We start from the raw sequence: 20,894 nt of genomic DNA, 5'->3' as shown, positions 1-20,894 counted from the left end.
CACAGCATCCCTTCTGCTTAAAGGTGCCAGCTGGCCTATCAGTCCATCCTCTCATTCCCCCCACCTGCTAGAAGATCTCTTCTCACTGCCCTCTCTCTTGTGCATATCTAACTACATTGCCTGTGTTGATTCTTATATTCTATTCCTCCTCTGCATAGCCCTGTGCTGGGGGTAAAGTCAGCATACATGCAAGGTGTGTGTTTGTGTGTGTGTGTCCCAAATCATATGTATGCCACCAATGCTTGACAACGATGGCATACAAGGAGGAAGGGAAGGGATGAGAGGGAAGGAGAGAGGTGAGGGGAGGAGCAGGGAAAGGTGGGGGAGGAGGGAAAACAACTTTATAATGGAAAATTGAAAACATGCCCTTCACCTTTCAGCTTGGAAAAAGAGTGTACCTTGTTGTTGTTGTTGTTGTTGTTGTTGTTTCAGAAGCCCACAGTTGAGAGGCTTTGGAGATTTTAAGGAGCTGGACATTTTCAAAACGTTTTAATTTCTTAAAGTCTTTAAAATTATACTGTTTTATATTGTGACATTAACACACTCTTGGAGACAAAAAAAAAAAGGAGAATGCTGTTTTAAATGTATCTGTGAATCAAGGACAAGAGATCAAGTGTGCTGGTTAGTTTCTGGTTGTTGTTTTTCTACACAAGGTAGAGTCACCTGGGAAGAGGGAACTTTGAGAAAATGTGTGTACAACCTCGGCCAGGGGGCAAGTGTGTGAGGAGGTGTTTTGATTAATGACTGATGGGTAAGAGACCAGCTCACAATGGTTGGTACCATCCTAGGGCAGGTGGTCCTGAGCCATAAAGACACTCAGAGCAAGCCCTAGGGAGCAAGCCAGTAAGCAACATTCCTCCATGGCCAGCTCTGCTTCAGTTCCCACCTCTAGGCTCTTACCTTGGTTTCCTTTCATGAAGAGCTGTGATTTAAACAAGGAAGTCATGTAAACCCTTTCCTCCGCAAGTTCTGTTTGACCTGGTCATGATGATTTATCACAACCACAGAAAGCAAGCTAGGACATGCATGTGTGCATACATACATATACAGATTAAGAGAATCAATGGTTTTGAATCAGTGTCTTACTACTTAGACCAGGCTGGTCTCACATCAGCATTCATCCTTTAGCAGCCTCTTGGACCATGCCCACTACACCCCCTCTAGACTGTGCTTTTAAAAGTGTGATAGGAAATATTTTAGGATTATGGTCCTTGTGATTTCAGTCACAATTATTCAGCTGTGCATGAACGTCTCCACAGTCATTTTGTGGGGATAGTGTAGGTGAAAATGCATTCCAACGCCGGGCAATGGTGGCACGCGCCTTTAATCCTAGCACTTGGGAGGCAAAGGCAGGCAGATTTCTGAGTTCGAGGCCAGCCTGGTCTACAAAGTGAGTTCCAGGACAGCCAGGGCTATACAGAGAAACCCTGTCTCAAAAAAAGAAAAAAGAAAAAAGAAAAAGAAAGAAAGAAAGAAAAGAAAATGCATTCCAGTAAAAGTTCACTTACAGAGAGTCAAGTGTATGACACATAATAAAGAAGGATGATATGATAAAAGGCTGGTAGGGATTTAATGACAAATAGCTCATAATGACAAATAGCTCATATTGGTTACTGAACACCAGGATGCTGTCCAAGGAACCACCTTTAAATAAAACAACCTGAAAACAGGGCAGTTCTCACATATACAACCACACTCACAGAATCTGGTACTCTTGGGGTCATTAAATTACTTACTACTTTAACAAACATAAGTAAAATAGCACTAAAATGGAAAGTGTGCACAAACATCAGAAACATAGTTCAGATTGTCTATGAACATTGATATATATATATGTATATATATACATATATATACATATATATATGTATATATATATTCTTTTTCACATATATGTACAGTCTCTAGACTGTAAAAGAGACCATGTGGCTCAAAGGATTAAGTGTTCACCTTCTCCTTCTGCCTCACAACTAAGTCAGTTAAGCTCATAAACTTCAAGTTTTGCTTATTAAAGACAGCAAAAGAAGCTGGCTTTTGACCACAATTCCCCAGGAAACAAACAGTACAAATGCCTCAAACTCAGTAATAAGTTGGATCACGGAATCTTTAACATTTCAAGCATGAACCACAGTTACAGAGTATCCTGAAGAAACACTATTCTTCTCAGATGGAAGACAAGAATTAACCGCCCGGGCACATGGAATTTCATGCAATGCAGGCATGTTCCCTGAAGAAGAGAACAGAATCACATTTTAAATGCACCATCCGAGCACGCGGTGGTGGCTGCAGAGTTTCTTCTGCTAAGGGGTTTGGCTCAGATAAGGAATAACACAGTAGCTGATTCTCTTATCCATGGCGATAGAACAAGAGAGAGAAGTCCTCGGGTTTCTACTGCCATTACTTCATGCCATCTTGGCTATCCACAACCCACCAAACCCACTCTCTAAAGCTGCTGTTCTGTAAAACATTTGATAATGGCTATCCTGTGTGTAATAATGGCAGCAAAAGGCCAAAACAAAACAAAAATCCCATAAAGTGGTTAAAAAATATATGAAGAATCAAAAGTTGGATTAGATTTCATTGGCACACACTTGAGAGAACTTAAAACAGGGAAGAGGTAGATGTGCATTTAAAAAAAAAAAAAAAGGAAAAAAATGAGCTGGTTGTGGTTGGGGTCGCCTGTAATCCCAGCACTCTGGTGCAGAGGCAGTGGCAGGTGGAGTTCTATGAGTTCAAGGCCAGCCAGGGCTATGGAAAGAAACCTTGGAGAGAGAAAGGGAGAGAGAAAAGGAGAGAGAAAAGGAGGGAGGGAGGGAGGGAGGGAGGGAGGGAGAGAGAGAGAGAGAGAGAGAGAGAGAGAGAGAGAGAGAGAGAGAGAGAGAGAGAGAGAGAGAGAGAGAGAGAGAGAGAATATGAATGAAGACTGCCTACAAATTGGCTGCATTGTTTTAAGAGGGTCTCATACACTGGGCATCTAGACAACATGAGTCAGAATAAATAGGGGGCACAGAGTTTGCATATGTAAGTCTTCACTAAAGAAAACTGAAGAGAATTAGTGTTTTTCAAAACTAACCCTCGCCTATCTATTTTCATCTGTGAACAACAGTAAACAGATTAAGTGGACAAGATCAGCAGGTGATATAGAAAAGCCCAGGTGTTCCCCAGATTTCTTTTTTAGTGTTCCTACAATGAAAAATAAAAAATAAAAAAACAAAAATGCTTCCTTAGAGTCCCCAAAGAAGCTCATTATGAAAATACAAATAATCAAGTATAAATCTCTAGCATTCACAGAAACTTGGCTAAAACTGTAAAAACAATTGTAAAGTTTCCCCACCCCACCTTCAACTGTGTCCAACGGTTCGAGATTCCCATGAATAATCTAGGGTAATAAGTGTTAGTGAAGAAAATTTTACTGCCTTCCACAACACTGACTTCTAAAGTCTAATCTAGGGGAGGGAATTTAAGGGTAGGTAACCAAATCTATACACGGCATTTGACTACAGCTCCCTACTAGAAACAGAAGACAGTGAGAACACTGGAATCAGGTGACAAAGGCCAGCTTTGTCAGTAAGGACATCTTTGGTCCTTCTAGGCTTTTAATTTTTCCATCAAGTGTAAGAATGCTCAGTCTTCTTGCTTTATTATATAAATCAGAGCACGTAAGTCATCCTAGCAACTGAGCTTGAGAACACAAAAGGTCAGGCTCCACCATTCATGGTCCTGGGCCTTTCTCTGAAAGGCTTACCACACTCCTACCCCAGCCTTTCCCCAATCACAGTTTGCAATGCTGATGTATCTCACAGGCATGGGAGAAACACTACCAGTCATTAAAAAGCATAAACCACTCTGTTAAATACAAAAGTGCTATTTTGGCATCTCGTATAACTGGAAAACATTCACTGTTTGTGCTATTTGGCAATTTTGCATTTCCAACTCTCCCTGACTGTGACCTCCACGTGGACATATGTGCCTCTTATATATGAGGGTCAGAGGTGGGGGGAGGGGACGGGTGGGGACGAAAATCCTGTTTGGATCACATCTCTCATTAATTTGTGAGTAATTTGGGGGTTCTTGGGGTCAGGGCACACACATGCCAATGAAGGCATCCCATCCTGTGAACTTGGCTTTCCTGTTCTACACAAATCTACACACACCCAGCAAATCTGAGCTAGCTAGGTGACTTTTGTGAACAGTTTCTGAGGCAGCTGCTGACAGTATAAGGTTTTCCTGAAACTTACTCTCCACCGAGAGCTGAGACCTGGACTTACATAGCGGTTGGGGCCACCCCTAGGCACCCCTGACCCTATATGAAGCTTGAGCAGTTTCAGGAACTAGCGAAGAAACGGGTGCAGGATTTCCTAAGAGATCAGAGAACCAATGTATGTGAATTTCTAAACTCAGAGTTTGCCCTTTGACATAACTGCAGTTTTTCTGCTTGATTTCCCCTGGATGTCTCAAAATAGCAGCTGGGGCTCATAGAAAGGGAAGTGGATACTTAGCAACCTCTTCTATAGGGATGAGAAGGGTCATACTGGAGCTGATAAGAGAGGTATTAGGGCAAACTCAGGCTTACCATGCCCCGGGAGTGTGACCTTCTTATTTCTACCCGCTTTTTGTTGTACGCCTGTTACTCTAAACAAATCACCTATCTCAGTTCTCACACAGTCCAAGCCTCTCTACACAGACCCAAATGCCTTTCCTCGGGGGTCCTCCCAACTCTGCTATTCCAAGCTTTTCACTCTTCGCAGTGTGTATTTAAGTAAGCTATCAAGTCAAGCACATCTTCTAAGAGTTACTTCGAAGGTGGAGGTAGGCACCTGGAAGTAACAACTCTTATTAACCATCTCCTGGGGGGGGGGGTGGCAAACACCAAAAGGCTCCCCCAGACTGTCCCTCCTGCTCCTTCCCCAACATCTACAGATCAGTAGCCAGAAGACTCCCACCGCCGCCTCATTCGGATGCCTGCCCTAACACAAGTGCAACTTCTGGTGCTGTGCAAGGTGCGTCTTGTAGCGGAAGCCCTTGCCACAGCCCGCGCACTTGTGAGGCTTGTTGCCGGTGTGGATGCGCCGATGGCGGATGAGGTGGGAGCTCTGGATGAAGCTCTTGCCGCACTCGAGGCATGTGTAGGGCTTCTCGCCGGTGTGCGTGCGCTGGTGCTGCGTGAGCGTGGAGAAGTCGCTGAAGCGCTTCTCGCACTGGCCGCAGCCGAAGGGCTTCTCGCCGGTGTGCACGCGCAGGTGGTTGATGAGGTGCGAGTTGCGGCCGAAGCCCTTGCCACACTCCCGGCACACGTAGGGTCGCTCGCCCGAGTGCGTGCGCTTGTGCGTGAAGAGGTGCGAGCTCACGCTGAAGGTCTCGCCGCACTCGGAGCACATGTAGGGCTTCTCGCCCGTGTGCACGCGCTGGTGCTTCACCAGGTCCGAGCGCCAACTGAAGCGCTTGCCGCACTCGCCGCAGCCGTGCGGCTTCTCGCCGGTGTGGATACGCTGGTGGTTGGCCAGATGCGAGCGGCGCACGAAACCCTTGCCGCACTCCCCGCAGGCGAAGGGCCGCAGCGCCGCCGCCGAGCCCGCCGAGCTTGCGCCGCCGCCCGCCGCCGCGTGCGCGCGCCGGTGGCTGAGCAAGTGCGAGCTGAGGCTGAAGGCTTCGCCGCACTCCGGGCACGGGTAGGGCTTCTCGCCCGTGTGCAGGCGCCGGTGCTTGAGCAGGTCGGCGCGCCAGCTGAAGCTCTTGCCGCAGTCGGCGCACAGGTTGGGCCGCTCGCCCGTGTGCAGCCGTAGGTGGTTGGTCAGGTAGGTGTTGCGGCTGAAGCCTTTGCCGCACTCCCCGCAGCGGAAGGGCTTTTCGCGAGGGGGCCGGGCCAGCGTGGGCCCCGCCCCGAAGCCGCCGGCCACGCCCATGCCCATCATCCCCACCACTCCTCCGCACTCGCCGGCCAAACCGAAGGGCTCCAGGCTGGCCACCGCGGCGGCCTCCGCCAGGCGGTGGATGCGTTGGTGCTGCAGGAATGCGGCGCCCGGGCTAAAGCTCTCCCCGCAGTCTGGGCAGATGGTGGGTGCGTCCATGATGCTGGCCATCAGGCTGTCTAGTTCCCCGAGGTCCACGGCCATGGGGTGATGGAGCCGGTGGAAGCGGCGGTGAGCAGGCTTGTCACCCCGGTGTCGACCGCCCAGGGAGAGGTGACGCCTCCAGGGAAGCACCGGAGTAGGCAAGGGCTCTTCCTCCTCTATCAAGCGGTTCTCCCCAGCGCTTTCCTCTTCTTCGTCTTCCTCCTCCTCTTCATCTTCCTCTCCCCGCGGACTCCGGGATATGCTGTCAGATTCTGACAGTCCTGGGAACAGAGCCATGTCAGCCACACCAGGCTGGTCATCCTCTTCCTCGTGGAGGATAGCCCTTTCTTCCTCGCTCAGCAGCCCCCCTGCAACAGAGAAGTTGGCAATGGGCTCAGTAGACCTGATGTGCAAAGGTAATGTTAATGGAACAGTCCTACCAGGAGGGTGAGCCAAAGGAGTGATGCCCCTCCCCCAGCCTCCTTACCCCTACCTTTTACTCTGGCCTCTTCCTTACCAGTTTCCTCCTGCTAAGACTAAAGGACAGTGCACTCTGCCCCACTGCCAACTCTTCTGGCAGACCCCGCCTACCAGACACCCAGTTTCTGCTCTGCTGAATCGCCTGAAGCCTGTGAATGGCTAGGTTTGTACCAGATGGGAATATGTCTCCAGAAGAAAAAAGAGGCGGCGGGGGAGGGGAGGATTCTCAACCATACTTTCTAAAGCTAGAGCCTCAAAACACAAGTCATGTTAGTGTCACAGAAAGTATGAGACCAGTAGGACTCATCAGGTCCCAGACAGATTCTAAAACAAAACAACAAAAAACATTTGGTCAGTCTGGGAACAACTTGAGAGCACGTCCAACCTATGACATTGCAACACTGTGTTGTCATCTACAAAGTTTGTGCTCAAAAAGCAGTCAAGTCTTAAAAAAAAATCAGAAGAGCTCATCTCCAAATCACTGGTTCTCAACCTTCCTGATGCTGCGACCCTTTAATATATAATTTCTCATGTTGTAGTGACCTCCAACCCTAAAATTATTTCCCTTGCTACTTCATAACTGTAATTATGCTACTGTTATGAATTGTAATGTAAATATCTGTGTTTCCCAAGGGTCTCAGGCCAACCCCTGTGAAAGGGTCATTAGACAACCCCACAGGGGTCGGGACCCACAGGTTGAGAACCACTGGGCTACACTGATGTGCATGCATTATAATTTAATTTTGATACCCAGAACCTATAAAACAGACCTTCTCTTCTTTTCTCCATCTTTTGTTCAGTGGGGCACAAGGGTAGGAGAAGTAGCTAGAGACCCAGAATTTGCTTTCAGGTCATAAATAGCAAGGGTGGTAACCAGGAACTTGGACACTTGGGTAATCAGCCTCATGAACACAGGTAGGTCACTTAACCACCAAATTCGCTTCTAGAGAAGGAAATGATGATTTAACTAGAAATATCAATGTTATTCACCCAGCACTGTGCTATGTCACTCCTTAAAATATGTGTGTATACATATATAAATTCATCTATTATGTATGAATGTGAGTTTGTGTGTGCCAGGTACATGCAGGTACCTGCAGAGTTGAGGACAGTGGATGCCCTGGAACTGATTCCAGGTAGTTGTGAGCAGAATGATATGGGTGCTTAGAACCGAACTCAGGTCTTCTGCAAGAGTAGTAAGCACTCTTTAACCACTGAGCCATCTCTCTGGGGTCGGAAGTCACTGTTTAAATCCAACACATCATGTTACTCCCGCAGCATCTGTGAGATAGGCCCCAGTATTGCCTGCAATCCCACTGTAGTGTTGTCATGAGTGATCATCTGTAGCGAGGAGCAGCACCCATGAGTGGCCTTTACTCATACTTAGCAGCGTGGCCTCAGTGGCAGATGGCATAAAGGAATGAATACTCACGCCACCAGCTTCCAGAGAGCCCACCCCTAGGTCCCCAGGACACTGGCCCTGGTTGTATGTCAATGGAATCCAGTGTAAATGTAAGTTCTGCCACCTCAGAGGATACTCATTCTTCTCACCTGAACAGACAGTGGACGCTATGTCCCTTTCTCGTGAGTCCCCTCTTAGATCATCATCCTGTGGGTTGGAGTCCACTTCCTGCTCCACGTGGCCTCTGTCTTCTGTGTCCCGTGGATTAGAGCCCATTCCTCTTTCTTCCGGGTCCCCTTCTCGGTCCTCAGAGTTCTCCAAGTCAGAATCCATGCCTGTGTCTTCAGAAGTCTGGTGTTCACACACACCCTGATTATCTTCCTGTTCCATCCAGCAAGAGAAGGGCAAAGGAGGTAGGTGAGCAAGGGTCCCTGCTCGGACAAGACACAGAGAAGGAAAGTCTCTGTCAGCCTCGACTCAAGCTTTTACTCCATGTGGTCTTGATTTATCCATCCAATAAAACACGTTGCATATGCCAACAACGAGTCAACTCACTATCACATGCACACCCTAGATAAACAACTGTGTGAAGTAAAACATCTGGGTAGGGGAGGAACAATGGCTACACGCTGAGACCACATGCCAGCACTCAGTTCAGTCTATGAAGTAATGTCTGGGTGTACATTTATGACTTAACGTGGATGTAAACATTGCTTCTGTTTGTTTGTTTCACTTTCACTTTAATCCGTAGTACAGGGGGCTAGAACCTAGGACCAGAAGCACTCTACTACTGAGTTATATCTCCAGCTGCTTAGTTATCATTTTGGAACAAGACCTTCTAAGTTACCCAAGATGGCCTTAAATTCATTCTGTAGCCCAGATAGATCTTGAACTTTCTGTCTTCTGAATCAGTCCCCTGAGTGTCTGAGATTCTAGGACTGACATTTTTCTTTAAACTGATTAAAGAATTCATGTTTATTTAGCTTCCTGACTCTGTGCTTGCCACTGACACATTTCGTACACATTTAGCACACATGGAACCACCACAGGCCATGTCCCTCTGGCCACACACTGAATGTGGGTTTGATGTTTTCAACCTTCTCGATATAAAAACGTCAGCAATTCTCTTGCCAGTAGCTTGGGAGTTGAAAAGGCTGGCATGTTAAACCCTAAACCACCCTGGATACCCCTAAATACTGTCCCCAGAAAAGAAAAGAAAACACTTCAATAGAAAAAAAAAAAAAAACCTTAAGGCTGAAAAAGAAAGAAGAAAAGCCCTGTAGTGGCTATTTCTGGTTGTCTACTTGACTATATCTGGAATGAACTAAAATCTAGAATTGGAAGGCTCACCTAATCTGGAGGCTGGAAGATACAAGTTTCTGACCTGGATTTTGGCATGGAGATCTTGAAGCATAGTGGCTATGAATTCCAGAAGATTAAGACAGGGAGATCTCTGAGTTCAAGGTCATCTGAGATTAAAGGCGTGGTGGCACACACCTTTAATCTGGGCCACACCTTCTGCTGGAGCCTACACAAGGACATTGGAAGAAGGAAGATTGACGCTGTCTCTTCTCCACCTGCTTGCCTTGGGTCTGAGCAACTGCTAGATCCTTGGACTTCCATTCACAGCTGCTGCTGACCATTGTTGGGAGTTGAACTACAGATTCTAAGTAATCAACAGATTCCCTTACTATATAAAGATGACCCATAAGTTCTGTGACTCTAGAGAACCCTGACTAATACAAGTCCTAATAACAATTCTCTCTAGTCCATGAAACTTCTAGTGTAAACAGGAAGCCACTTTTGCTGTCCTTTGCTTCCTCCATTTTGGGAAGCCTGCCCTCCATAAGCCTGAAACATTCTTACAAGTATTTAGCTAATTAGGGGAGGCCCTTTATGGGGCCAGAGGGAAAGTACACAAGAATAACAAACATCAATATGGCAACTTCTTATCTAGGACTACTGTCTACCAAGGCACACTCAGCCTGGCTTTGTGGCAAGGCTCTGCTGTATCTTTAGAAGAAGAAAGCCAAGATGATCGAAACTGTGGCAGCTACAAGCCACATTCACAGTCTGAACTGCATTCAGTGTGGTATGTCAGTTATAGATGAATGTGAACAGGAACATGCATCGGGGACTGCTGGTAATCCTCCTTCAAATTAAAAAGAGAAGAAGAAGGAGGAGGAAAAGGAGAAGGAAGAGGAGGAGGAGGAAGAGGAGGAGGAGGAGGAAGAGGAGGAGGAGGAGGAGGAGGAGGAGGAAAGAAGCCACCCAACAGCATCAGATTCTGAAGCCCTCTGTGGATGTCCAGTTTGCATCTCAAGTGCAAAGCATGCCGTGTCAATACTGGGAAAATGAGCCAAAAATAATTAGTTTCTGCCATCCGTCATGCTTGCAGCTTAGCTCAAGGAAGGAAAGCACATCCAGGTCAAGGATCTTAGTCTGTGGTTTGAAGGATACTGCTGTCTAAGCAATCCCCAGAGAGGACTGCACGAATAAGGCTGTAGACGTTGCTTGCATGGGAAGAAGGGGTGGGGGCAGTAGTGGCTGGAGATGCAGCGCAGATACATCTTCATAGGTTACTTGCCTGGTGTGGAAACCCCGAGTTGAGTCCCAGGCACCATACAGAACCAGATGTGCTCACATGTAATTGTGATCCCAGCACTCAGGAGGTGGGGGCAGGAGGATCAGAATCTCAAATAGTGTGTCAGAGAGCAGCAGCGCTACAGGAGAGACCCTGTCTCAAAAACAGAAAGGACTAAAATATAAAGAGCAAAGAAAAGTCTGGTGAGCAAGGATATCCCATCCTTGGCAAGGAGCTTTCCCTCCCCCACCCAGGTCTTCCTTGTCATGAAAAGCAGGAGTTATGCTTAGAGGAGATCCCTCCCCTGGGTGGGGCAGGCCCAGTGGAAGTCAACCAGCCCCTCTCATAGGTTCAGTCTCCTCAGTGGAAAGAGGGTAGTGCTACTTAACCTCTCACAGGGAGGGCATCAGAAGGAAACTGAAAGGCACTTTGGAAAACATCAGAGTCTTGGTGCTCTGAGCTTTGCAGCTGTGAAATGGGTGCACTGTCCCTCTCCGCCCACCTCTCCAAGATAAACCGGCTCATCTGGACAGACACACAGCCCCAACAGTGTCTCAGATCTTTCTCCATGGTGATGACAAACTCCCTTCTTAGAGTGCAAAGACTGAGCCCTTCCCTTAAATGTCCTAAGGAAGCTGTTGTGTCTGGGCTTAGTCAACAGCATCACACAGGGCAGGTGGGTTCCTTTGGAAGGTGGACCAACTACGCTGCCACATCTCAAAGGAAGAAAGGGATATTATTATAGTGGTGAACCTTCTCAGGGGTAAATTCCACGTGAGACTTCTGTCCCCAGTCACACTGTACTCCACTCTTTTGCCTTCTGGAGGTTAGACTCAACAGTCAGGCACATCCCTTGGATCTGCACATGCAGTACAGCTGAAGGTGGTGGTGGAGGATGGGGCTCATGCAAGAAGAGGTTTGCAAATGTGGCTTATTGGTTTGCTGGGGGGAGGGGGGAAGGGTTAAGAGAAGTTTCTGACTGGCTGACTGCAGCAAGGGAAAAAGGGTGTATCCCAAAACTAAACGGCAAGTCTACTGACTGCAACCCGCCTCCCTGAAGGGTGGAGCATGGTGGTCCAACCTGATTGGAAAGGAGCACTGCTTTACTGCTGAGACCTTTAAATGACAGCTTCTTGGAGAGCAAGAAGCAAAGGATGCTCTGGTTGGCGAATTCCTGTGCACCCAGAGATCAGATCAAATGCAGCAGCTCTGTCTCTCTAACTTCAAAGAGAGCTAGGGTCTGAGCTCCCTTACTGAGGCTGGCATCTGAAGTCACAGGACTGCCAGCCACACTGATCAAAGCAGGCTCTGAGCTCCAAAAGGAACCCTTCATCCTCACCACAAGGGGAGGGAGGGTAGAAGGCTCTGGAAAGGAGAAGAGCCCCTATCACCCAAATCGACAATATTAGCAGATTTGTTTTAAAATGCCTTATGTTCACAGGAGACTTGAAGTCTATACCTGCTGCCCCCTCCCCCCAAAAACACACACACACACACACACAGAGAGAGAGAGAGAGAGAGAGAGAGAGAGAGAGCGCTCCAATGATACAGACTCACTTCTACTCACACCATCCATCCTGGATTGTAAGCAGCTATCAGGCAATGACAGAAGCTATTTAGAGGTAAGGACAGATTTTTCAAGATACGTTACTTAATAAAAAGCTACAGCTGGTTTTTAAAATACCTTATTTTCATTAATGCAGACACAGTAGTATGTAGGCTAACACACGTATACCCAGGCTCAGAAAGAAAGGTCAGGAGCTCATCATTCAAATATTAACCATCTCTCGGTCATCTCTCAATCACTTCTTGGAGGGTTCAGGTTATTAATGCTTATCTTACCAAAACCCAAGGATATAGGCCATGTCCAACTTCACAGACCAGAAACAAGTACAGAAGTGATTATACCAAGGTGAACTACAAAGCAGATGCTCCCAAACAGCCCACCTTCTCAAACAAATGCTGGTACTTCGGGAGATCGTCGCCAATTTTGTATGCATTTGCATTTCCTACAGTGAACATGTATTTTTTTTAACCCAGGAAAAAAGTTGCCCTTATTTTCAGTAGGATCAAATATGCTAATGAAAAACCTGTGACTATTCTAGAAGCAACAAACCCACAAGCCGAGCAGCTGGGGTTCTGTCGCTCCCGAGGTCTTAACTTTCAGAAGTGCTATCTACTCAGTGCGGGGTAACTGGAGTGTCCCCTGGGCACCAGCAGACACTCAGCCACTTTGTTCCAACTCCTTTCTACTCATTCTCAAAAACTAGCAACATTTTTCTTGGGGGGGCGGGGGAGTGCTCAGCAAGGATTGGATAATGAGTAGGCAGTAGGATAATGAGTAGTAATGCCGAGTTTCTGGTCCTGAGAGTACAGGTACTATCTGCCGAACTTATGCAGCACTGAGACCCAAACCCAGGAGATCGGGCACTTTGTAATCAGACTGACCCATGCTTGAACTGTCTGCTCTTAACCAGCTACCTGACTTTATGTGAGTCACATGACTTGGAGGAGCTCTAATTCTGTGCCCATAAAAACAAGGATGCTCCCTCCTACTTGCAGAGTCATTCTAAGAGCCTGATAAATTACCATTTGTTAAAGCTGATGACACATTAGATACAGCGTAAATAGAATTTATAATTACTTTATTAAGAAGTTCTAGGTATTTGACTTAAACAATTGCACAGTAAACTAAAGTCACTGTCCACAGCTACACTCCCTGGAAATACATTATTTTTCCAGCTTCAGGCAGAACTTCCCTTGGCCTTACTGCTGTTAATAAACAACTCAGCATGTGAAGACAAGAATCAAGTTGTGGGTGGTTGCTGAAAGGAGCTGGATATAGGGTGAACAGTTGGTAGTTGCTAAAATATCCATCTTAAGCACAGAACTTGGGCCTAAAGCTAAACAGAGGAGTGGGTGTGTGGCTTAGCACGCCTGATTCACACTGTCACTAAAGGAGCCTGCTCCCCCAGTAAAAACTGAGAGGAAGTTAATAAAGGAAAAAGGAGTTGTCCAGCAGCGAGAATTAACTCCACATCTAGTTCTCCGGGCTCACAGAGGCAAAGGAGCAGCAAGTGCTGATGAGACACAGTCCCAGGTGCAGCCAGCAGCACCACTGTGCTGTGTGTCCAATCCCTGCTTCTAAGAGTTTAAATGTGGGAAGTAGAGGGCAGGTGGAGGGCAGGTGGAGGGCAGGTGAAGGGCAGGTGGAGGGCAGGTGGAGGGCAGGTGGAGGGCAGGTGGAGGGCAGGTGGAGGGCAGGTGGAGGGCAGGTGGAGNAGGGCAGGTGGAGGGCAGGTGGAGGGCAGGTGGAGGGCAGGTGGAGGGCAGGTGGAGGGCAGGTGGAGGGCAGGTGGAGAGATGGCTTAGCAGTTATGAGCACTGGCTCCTCTCCAGAGGACCCGGGTTCAATTCCCAGCATCCATGTGGCAGCTCACAGGTGTCTGTAACTCCATTTCTAGAGGATCTACCACAAACATACATGCAATAAAAATAAATAACTTTTAAAAGGAGTTTGAATGTGTCTGAGTCCTTGACAACTCAGGACTCAGTTGATTAATAGAGGCACTAAGTCAGTTTTACAAGCTCTATCTTGTCAACCCACCACCACCTTCATATAGCCTTTCTCTTAAAGACAGAACTGGACACCTCTCTAACTCTATTTAAATCCAAGTTTCTAAAATTTATATATTTTTCATATCCCTTGTTCCTCTTCTATGATCCCAGCTTTTTAAAATGGTAATATCCTTAAAATAACCAGGAGAATGCTCAAGAGCCTCACGCAGCTAAAGGATGTCTGAAACGCCCAGTCAGTGCATCCGGAAGATACTGCTACAGAGTCGGGGAACCGTAATCTAGTAGCTTTTGGGAGGGTGGGGGGTTGTTGTTCTATGTTAACAACATGGTCTGTGTCCAAGGCTGGCCTCGAGCTCCCTACATAGTCAAAAACAATGCCGAGTTTCTGGTCCTGAGAGTACAGGTACTACCTGCCGAGCTTATGCAGCACTGAGACCCAAACCCAGGAGATCAGGTATGCTTCGCAAGCCTTGACAGTTCACTCAGTCAACTGAGGTGCGCTCCTACCCACAAAGTATCTCTATGAAAAGGAAGAGGAGGAGAAGACTGGAGCAGAGGGGAGAGGAAGCCAGGAGAGCTGGAAATCAGACTTTGACCTGGGTCTACTGACATATTCAGCCCCCTCTAGAGCCACCTGCAAACTATTCCTTTGATTGGGGTCCCGCCCCTTCATAGAGCAGATCTAACTTCCTAGGATGGTCACTCAAGCCCATACCAACCTCCCCCTCCCTGGATTTTACAGAGAGAAATTAAGGCCAGAAATAACACCAGCACTAGCAACTCCCACCCTCCAGTGGCATCCAGGACCCTCCCCACACACACACACACTGCCCTGCTGCTATGGGACAGTTCCCCCCGCCCACCCCTGTGGGGATCAGAGACCAGCTCCATAGCCCCAGGCTGGGAGGCAGTGTCCCATTTGATTGGACCTATGCAACTTACCGCACTGTTGGTCCAGTCCCTCCCATAGATCCTACAACTATTAGGAAAGTGGGTTACTCGTTATATGTGTTAAGAATCCCACAAGGCAGTGGTGGCACACTCCTTTAGTCCCAGCACTCAGGAGGCAGAGGCAAGTGGATTTCTGAGTTTGAGGCCAGAGTCCCAGGACAGCCAGGGTTACACCAAGAAGCCCTGTATTGGGGGGGGGGGGAGGCAAGCAAAACAAAAACCAGACTCTGAGCATGTGGCCCATCCCCTAGGTAAAGACTCACCTGTATCACTGCAAGTGGGGGCAGCTAGCAAGAAAGCCTTGTGACTCAAAGAGGCAGGCTAAACCTGGAACCTCCTGCCCACTCCTTCAGACCTTGGGTGGACAGGAGTCATGTGCTAAGGCCACTGCCAGGTGGCAGGTGGCCAGACCAGCAGAGACATCTTGTCAGGGAAAGGAAGTGCTCTCTGGGCAGGAGGCCAAGAGCGGCTCCATTCAGCAGCCTCCAGACTGGAGCGCCCTTCCTGTCTCCTACTCATCTGGGGGGGGGGGGCCCTTCCTTACCTCCTCAACAGTAAGCCAGAAACCCTGCAGCAGAATCTAGAAGCTTCTTTCTGCTGCTTCCCACGCCCCTAGCCCACCACTCTCTCCCCAGGGATAGTTTGCATATAAGAGTCCAAGCAAAGACACCCAATTTGGAAGAAACTGGTAAAAAAACAACTCCAGGCAGCTATCCAAAAATCTGTATTCAGGACAGGCAGTGAAATCCAACTGGGGACCGAAAGGGTTAATCATTTGTCCATCATCATCAGCTACCAAGTAAAAGAGTTAAAAGTCAAATTGCTTCTTGGGGGGAGGGGGATGGTCTCAGAGCCCTGCATCCTTACTGCCCAGCTCAAAGGGCAATAAGTCAGTCACCTTACTGAACAGATGATGTCTCTGGTGAACAAGGAACAGCAGCTTTGTCATCCTCTTCCCATGCATCACATCCAAAGATGCCAATGGACCTTCACCTTGGCTGGCTTTCACAGACCACCCACCCCTCCATGCCAGAGACCCAAGTGCAGACTGCTGAGCAAGGTGGACCTGAGTTCCAAACAGAGAACAGCAAAACAAGCCTGCAACTTAATACTGACCACTCTCCAGACAGAAGAAGCCAGAATCATCTGGTTTCTGATCTGTAGTTACTGCCCTTTCACCTGGAGAGGGGAGCCCAAAGACAACATAGCCAGTGGGAGGCCCTGAATTCAGTCTCTAGACACACGTGCTCACGAATGTACATGAATGAGCACACATACACACACACACACACACAAACACACCAGACAGACAGACACAGAAAACCACACAATGTCCTTGGGGCCAGGTGTTTCCTGTCCATTATCTCAGACAGGACCCCTTAGCTTGTGCAACCTGTCACACCCGTCAAGCCTCCACCATGTGACCACTATGCCACTCCTTGTAGACAAAATAAGAATTAGTGTGACACAGACAGCTCCTAAATGACAATCAGATTCTCTGCCTTCAGATGAGAAGCTGGACAAGCACCCCGTAATTCCAGCATTTGAAGGGTCGAGGCAGGAAGACTACCCAGGGAGACCCTGACTCAGGATGAAACAGTTCAAGGTGCTGGTGAAGATGCCCATCCATCCACATGTTCTGTGTACTGATTAGAGTCATCTACCTGATGTACAAGAATACCTAGCATCCATAATTTTTCCTCCCCTGAAGACTTGCATTTTACTCTCTGCTTTTTTAGGTTTTCTTCATTTCTTATTTCATAACAGAAGCTCTAGGCTATCCTCAGAAGGCTGTCCTCATGCCTGCCCAGCAGCTGGCTTCTCTGTTCAATCTATTTCACACACTCCAGGACCTTGAAAATCTCTTGAACTTTTATGCGAACAAATGAAGGCTGAGAAAGAGAGAGAGCAATTGACTGGGGCTAGAGACGTACAGGCAGAATATTAGAAGAGGAAGGTCCTAAATCTGTCTTCTGATTGGTCCCTCCAACAACCTTTACATTCCTTTAATACAAAATACCACTTAAAAACAGACAGCCAGGGCCAGGTGTGGCAACACACACCTATGATCTTGCCCTGGGGAGGCTGAGGCAGGGGGATTGAGATTTTAAGGTCAGCCGACATAGCAAGACACACTCCCACCCCATCTCCCTCAAAAGGAGAGTCGAGATTAATCTATGACATTCTCTGGCCCTCCTAAATCCCACGCTATATTAGTCAGGGTTTCTCCAAAGGCAACAGAACCAGTGGGATGTATGTATATTTAGCAGAAGCAGTGGGAGGTATGTATATTCAGAAAGAGATTTATAAGAAAGAGTTAACTTATGAGAGATTTATAATAATAGTCAGCTTATGCAGTTCTGGAGGCCGGCAGCTTCAAACCCCACCCTGAAGCGCAGACACCAAAAGCAATGGGATGGAAATGTCCTCCTTGCTCAGGAGGGTCAGACTTTTGATCCACGTAGGCTTTTCACTGACAGGAGGAAGCATACCCACATGGGAGATGCTAGTCTGCTTTACTCAAAGGCCACCGTCTAGGACGTTAACCACACCCAAGCCCGCCTTCATCGAGTGACTACAAACAGCGTGTTATGGCACAGGTGACTGCAGATGTCATGTGGAAGCTTTGAAGAATAACCTAAATAATTAAACTTATAAAGTGTATGTATTTGTTCTCTCTCTCTCTCTCTTTCTCTCTCTCTCTCTCTCTCTCTCTCTCTCTCACACACACACACACACACACACACACACACACACACACACACACACACACACACACACACAATTTGGCAGCAAGCACCTTGACCCACTGATGCATCTCAACAGCCCCTTAAAAAGTATCTCAGAAAAATATCCATAAATGTTTGATTATGCATCTTGCTGCCTCGTGGCCCAGACAAACTAACACATAAGATTAACCACCACACACTCCCTGGCTAAAAAACAATCTCAAATAATCCCTTTGCACTTCAAATGTTCCCCTAAAAGCATCATCGGTTTTGTCAGGAAAATCACAATACATACTTGGATACAGTTTCTGTATCATGTGATAAAGAGGGCGAGGAGGAAGACTTAGGTTGATGTTAAAGATTCCCCAGACAGGCCTGGAAGCCCATCATGATAGAGGCTGAGTAAGAAAACATGGCCAGCTTGGGCTACAGAGGTTAGCCAGGTTCACAGAGCAAGGCTCTGTTGCAAAATTAACAAACATCCTCCAAGTTGGGGAAAGCTCTCTGAACACGAGTATGGTATACACAGCAGAAAGAGACCCAGTTTATAACTGATCTTGCTTAAGGAAGAAGAGACTGAGAATGCAGGAGGGGTGTGTCTGACAACACGTGCTCATAACAGCCTTGTTCTGGAAGGACTGATGTGAGGGTGGTGGTCTGTATTAAGGTTTCTGTGATCCTGTTTCTGCTGGAATGAGTAGCCCTGAGAGAAATGTTCTTCATAGCAAAGGAGAAGAGGGGAGTGCGGGGCCAGAGAGTTTGAAGCAGACACTCTGTCACCCAGCTTCCCATGTAGATTCAACAGGAAGAACTGCCGTTCCCTTCTCTGCCCAAAATAACTGCCTGGTGTTACTGACAAGGAATGGCTGGCATGTTCTGCTCGGAGTATTTCAGCTGGGTAAGTGACACCTCTGTGTGTAACCAGCCAGGGTAGGGCCCAGTGAGGGGGAAGCAGGGGGAAATGCAAAGTCTAAATGTTCCTGCCTCATCAAGTCTCAAAATTCCGAAACTAAATTGATTTAAAGCAAAACAAAACAAAACACTTGCATACACTTGAAAACATTTTTAAAAACATAACTCACTCTTATCTCTTTAAAAATAACAGGATACACAAAACTCAGATCATAGGAAACTAAATAAGACACATGATCTCCAGTTGATTTACCAAAGGAACAATGACAAAAGCAGCAAGAAAAAATATATAATAAAAGGAAGAAAGTAAGTCCAAAGGTCAAAACGCAAGCAGTAAATCAACCAACTTCAACATACATACTTACAGAACCCCAACTCAAATTTGCATACTACAAAAGCAAGTTCTAAGCGGTTGGGCAGCAAACACAGACAGGCATTAGAAATCGAAGGCCAGCCTGAGCTACAGCATGAGGCGCCATCCAAAACCAAAGCCAAAGCAAATTATGAGATTGTACAATTCTGATTAGCTATCTGCTATCAAGAACTGTTCATCTTTATGATGCTGGTATTTGGATAAGTTCACAGAGTCCTTTATCATCAATATATGAAATATTTGCAGACAAGAGGATAACGTCGGGAATTTACTTCAACACAATTCCAAGGAAGGGAGGCTTAGATGTGTGCAGATGAAACAGGAAAGGCCATATATCAGCCATGCTAAAATGTTGTACATTTTAGTTCATTATTCCACTCTACTCGCGTGTGTATTTGTTAGACAGAAAACCCGCTTTTACCCATAGGTCAGTGCTGCTGTCAACCTTTGCCAGAGAAACTTCTCTCTGCAGCAGGCAGCAGTGAACACAATAGACTATAGTGCTGAGTGTGTCAAGCCGCGGGCCCCAAGGCTCAGGGAGCATTGAAGCAGGCTGGAAAGGACGGAAGAACCATCAGAAAGCATCTTATCATTAAGATTCTTCAGAAATGGGCCACAGCAGTTTGGAGAAAAGGGCAAACAATTTTAGCAGTGTTTGCTAAGATATTTCGTTGAAAATAATAGCAGCTAATCTAAATCCAGGTGGTAACAGACAAATATATCAGCAGCTTCAACTGGGATAGAGAAAGGGTTAAGGAAGTGTAAACAGCCCAAACATTGTCCACGAACACATAACTGAGTGGCCAGCAGGAGCCTAAATCCCTGCCATACCCACGTTTGCTCCAATCATACTTGCTCCCCCACCCCAGGCAGCCAGTGTACCTGGCTAATCATACTAGCTATTTGGACCTTTCAGCACACTAATGTGCCTACTCGGTGGTGTGACAGGTGCCCTCGAAGAAGAAAGCTGTTCCCTGAGACTCTAACATACTACCTTTCTGGGATATACCTAATTTACATATTTGGCCCTGAAATTTGTAGCTTCTGTTAGCCGCTCCATAGGATAATGAGTCAAATCACATTAATCAACTCATAATCTGCCCAGTACATAGATGCTTTGTTAGGTAATCTCCATCCCTGTCATAGGAAAAAGATTTAAAGTCTTGCCAAAGTCACCAACCCATCCCTAAAATCGTCTACCTGCAAATGAGATCCCGGAATACATGGTCAATAGGGGGATTCTTGCTTTAATATTTATTTGTATTATTCTTTAATTATATACATATGTGTGTCTGTGTGTGGCATGTACAGGTGCCCACAGAATCCAGAGAAAGGAGGTGGATTTCCTAAAACTAAAGTTACAGGCAGCTGAATCATCCAATGCTGGCGGGCATGGGAACCCTACTGAGTCTTCTGTAAGAACTTTTAAGTAAAAGCTCTTAACTGAACAGTCTCTCCATCCCCTAGAGGGGGCTTATAAGAATGACACACAACCCTTCAAGATATGAGACCATAAACTAGAAGATGCATCTAGATCAAGAATCCAGGTCATCTAATCTACAATGAACAATTCCTCAGATTCAGATTCACCATATCTCTTTGCTTCTGCTTTAATAGTGTCACTCTCCCTATCTGGGAGGCTCCAAAGAAGCTGGGTGGCAAAGGCCAGTGACTACAGTGACATTTTGCTGAAGAGACTATACTTGTTAATAATGGGAAAGTCTGCCATGTTTTCTTTTTTTTTTTTTTTTTTTTTTTTTTTGGTTTTTCGAGACAGGGTTTCTCTGTTTAGCCCTGGCTGTCCTGGAACTCACTTTGTAGACCAGGCTGG

At 46.8% G+C, this 20,894-nt stretch overlaps 1 protein-coding gene across 3 annotated transcripts in view; it reads right to left on the bottom strand.

The window, feature by feature from the left end:
* Window positions 1-2,889: 2,889 nt before the first annotated feature.
* Znf697 (zinc finger protein 697) overlaps window positions 2,890-20,894 on the bottom strand; it is a 32,759-nt gene continuing 14,754 nt past the window's right edge. Inside the window, exons 2-3 of one of the 3 annotated variants that reach the window (XM_021196268.2) lie at window positions 8,085-8,366; window positions 2,890-6,421 (exon numbers count right to left, since the gene is read on the bottom strand). In XM_021196268.2, coding sequence (XP_021051927.1) covers window positions 4,968-6,421; window positions 8,085-8,325 — 1,695 coding nt within the window. In that variant the 5' untranslated portion in view covers window positions 8,326-8,366 and the 3' untranslated portion in view covers window positions 2,890-4,967. Of the gene's footprint in view, window positions 6,422-6,546; window positions 6,572-8,084; window positions 8,367-20,894 lie in introns of those variants that run through there. The other 2 variants (XM_029538063.1, XM_029538064.1) reach the window with 2 other exon arrangements.

This window comes from Mus pahari, chromosome 4, assembly GCF_900095145.1.
Source record: "Mus pahari chromosome 4, PAHARI_EIJ_v1.1, whole genome shotgun sequence".
Lineage (NCBI taxonomy): Eukaryota > Metazoa > Chordata > Mammalia > Rodentia > Muridae > Mus > Mus pahari.
The sequence above is the reverse complement of the archived record's forward strand: the minus strand, read 5'-3'. Positions and strand labels throughout refer to the sequence as shown.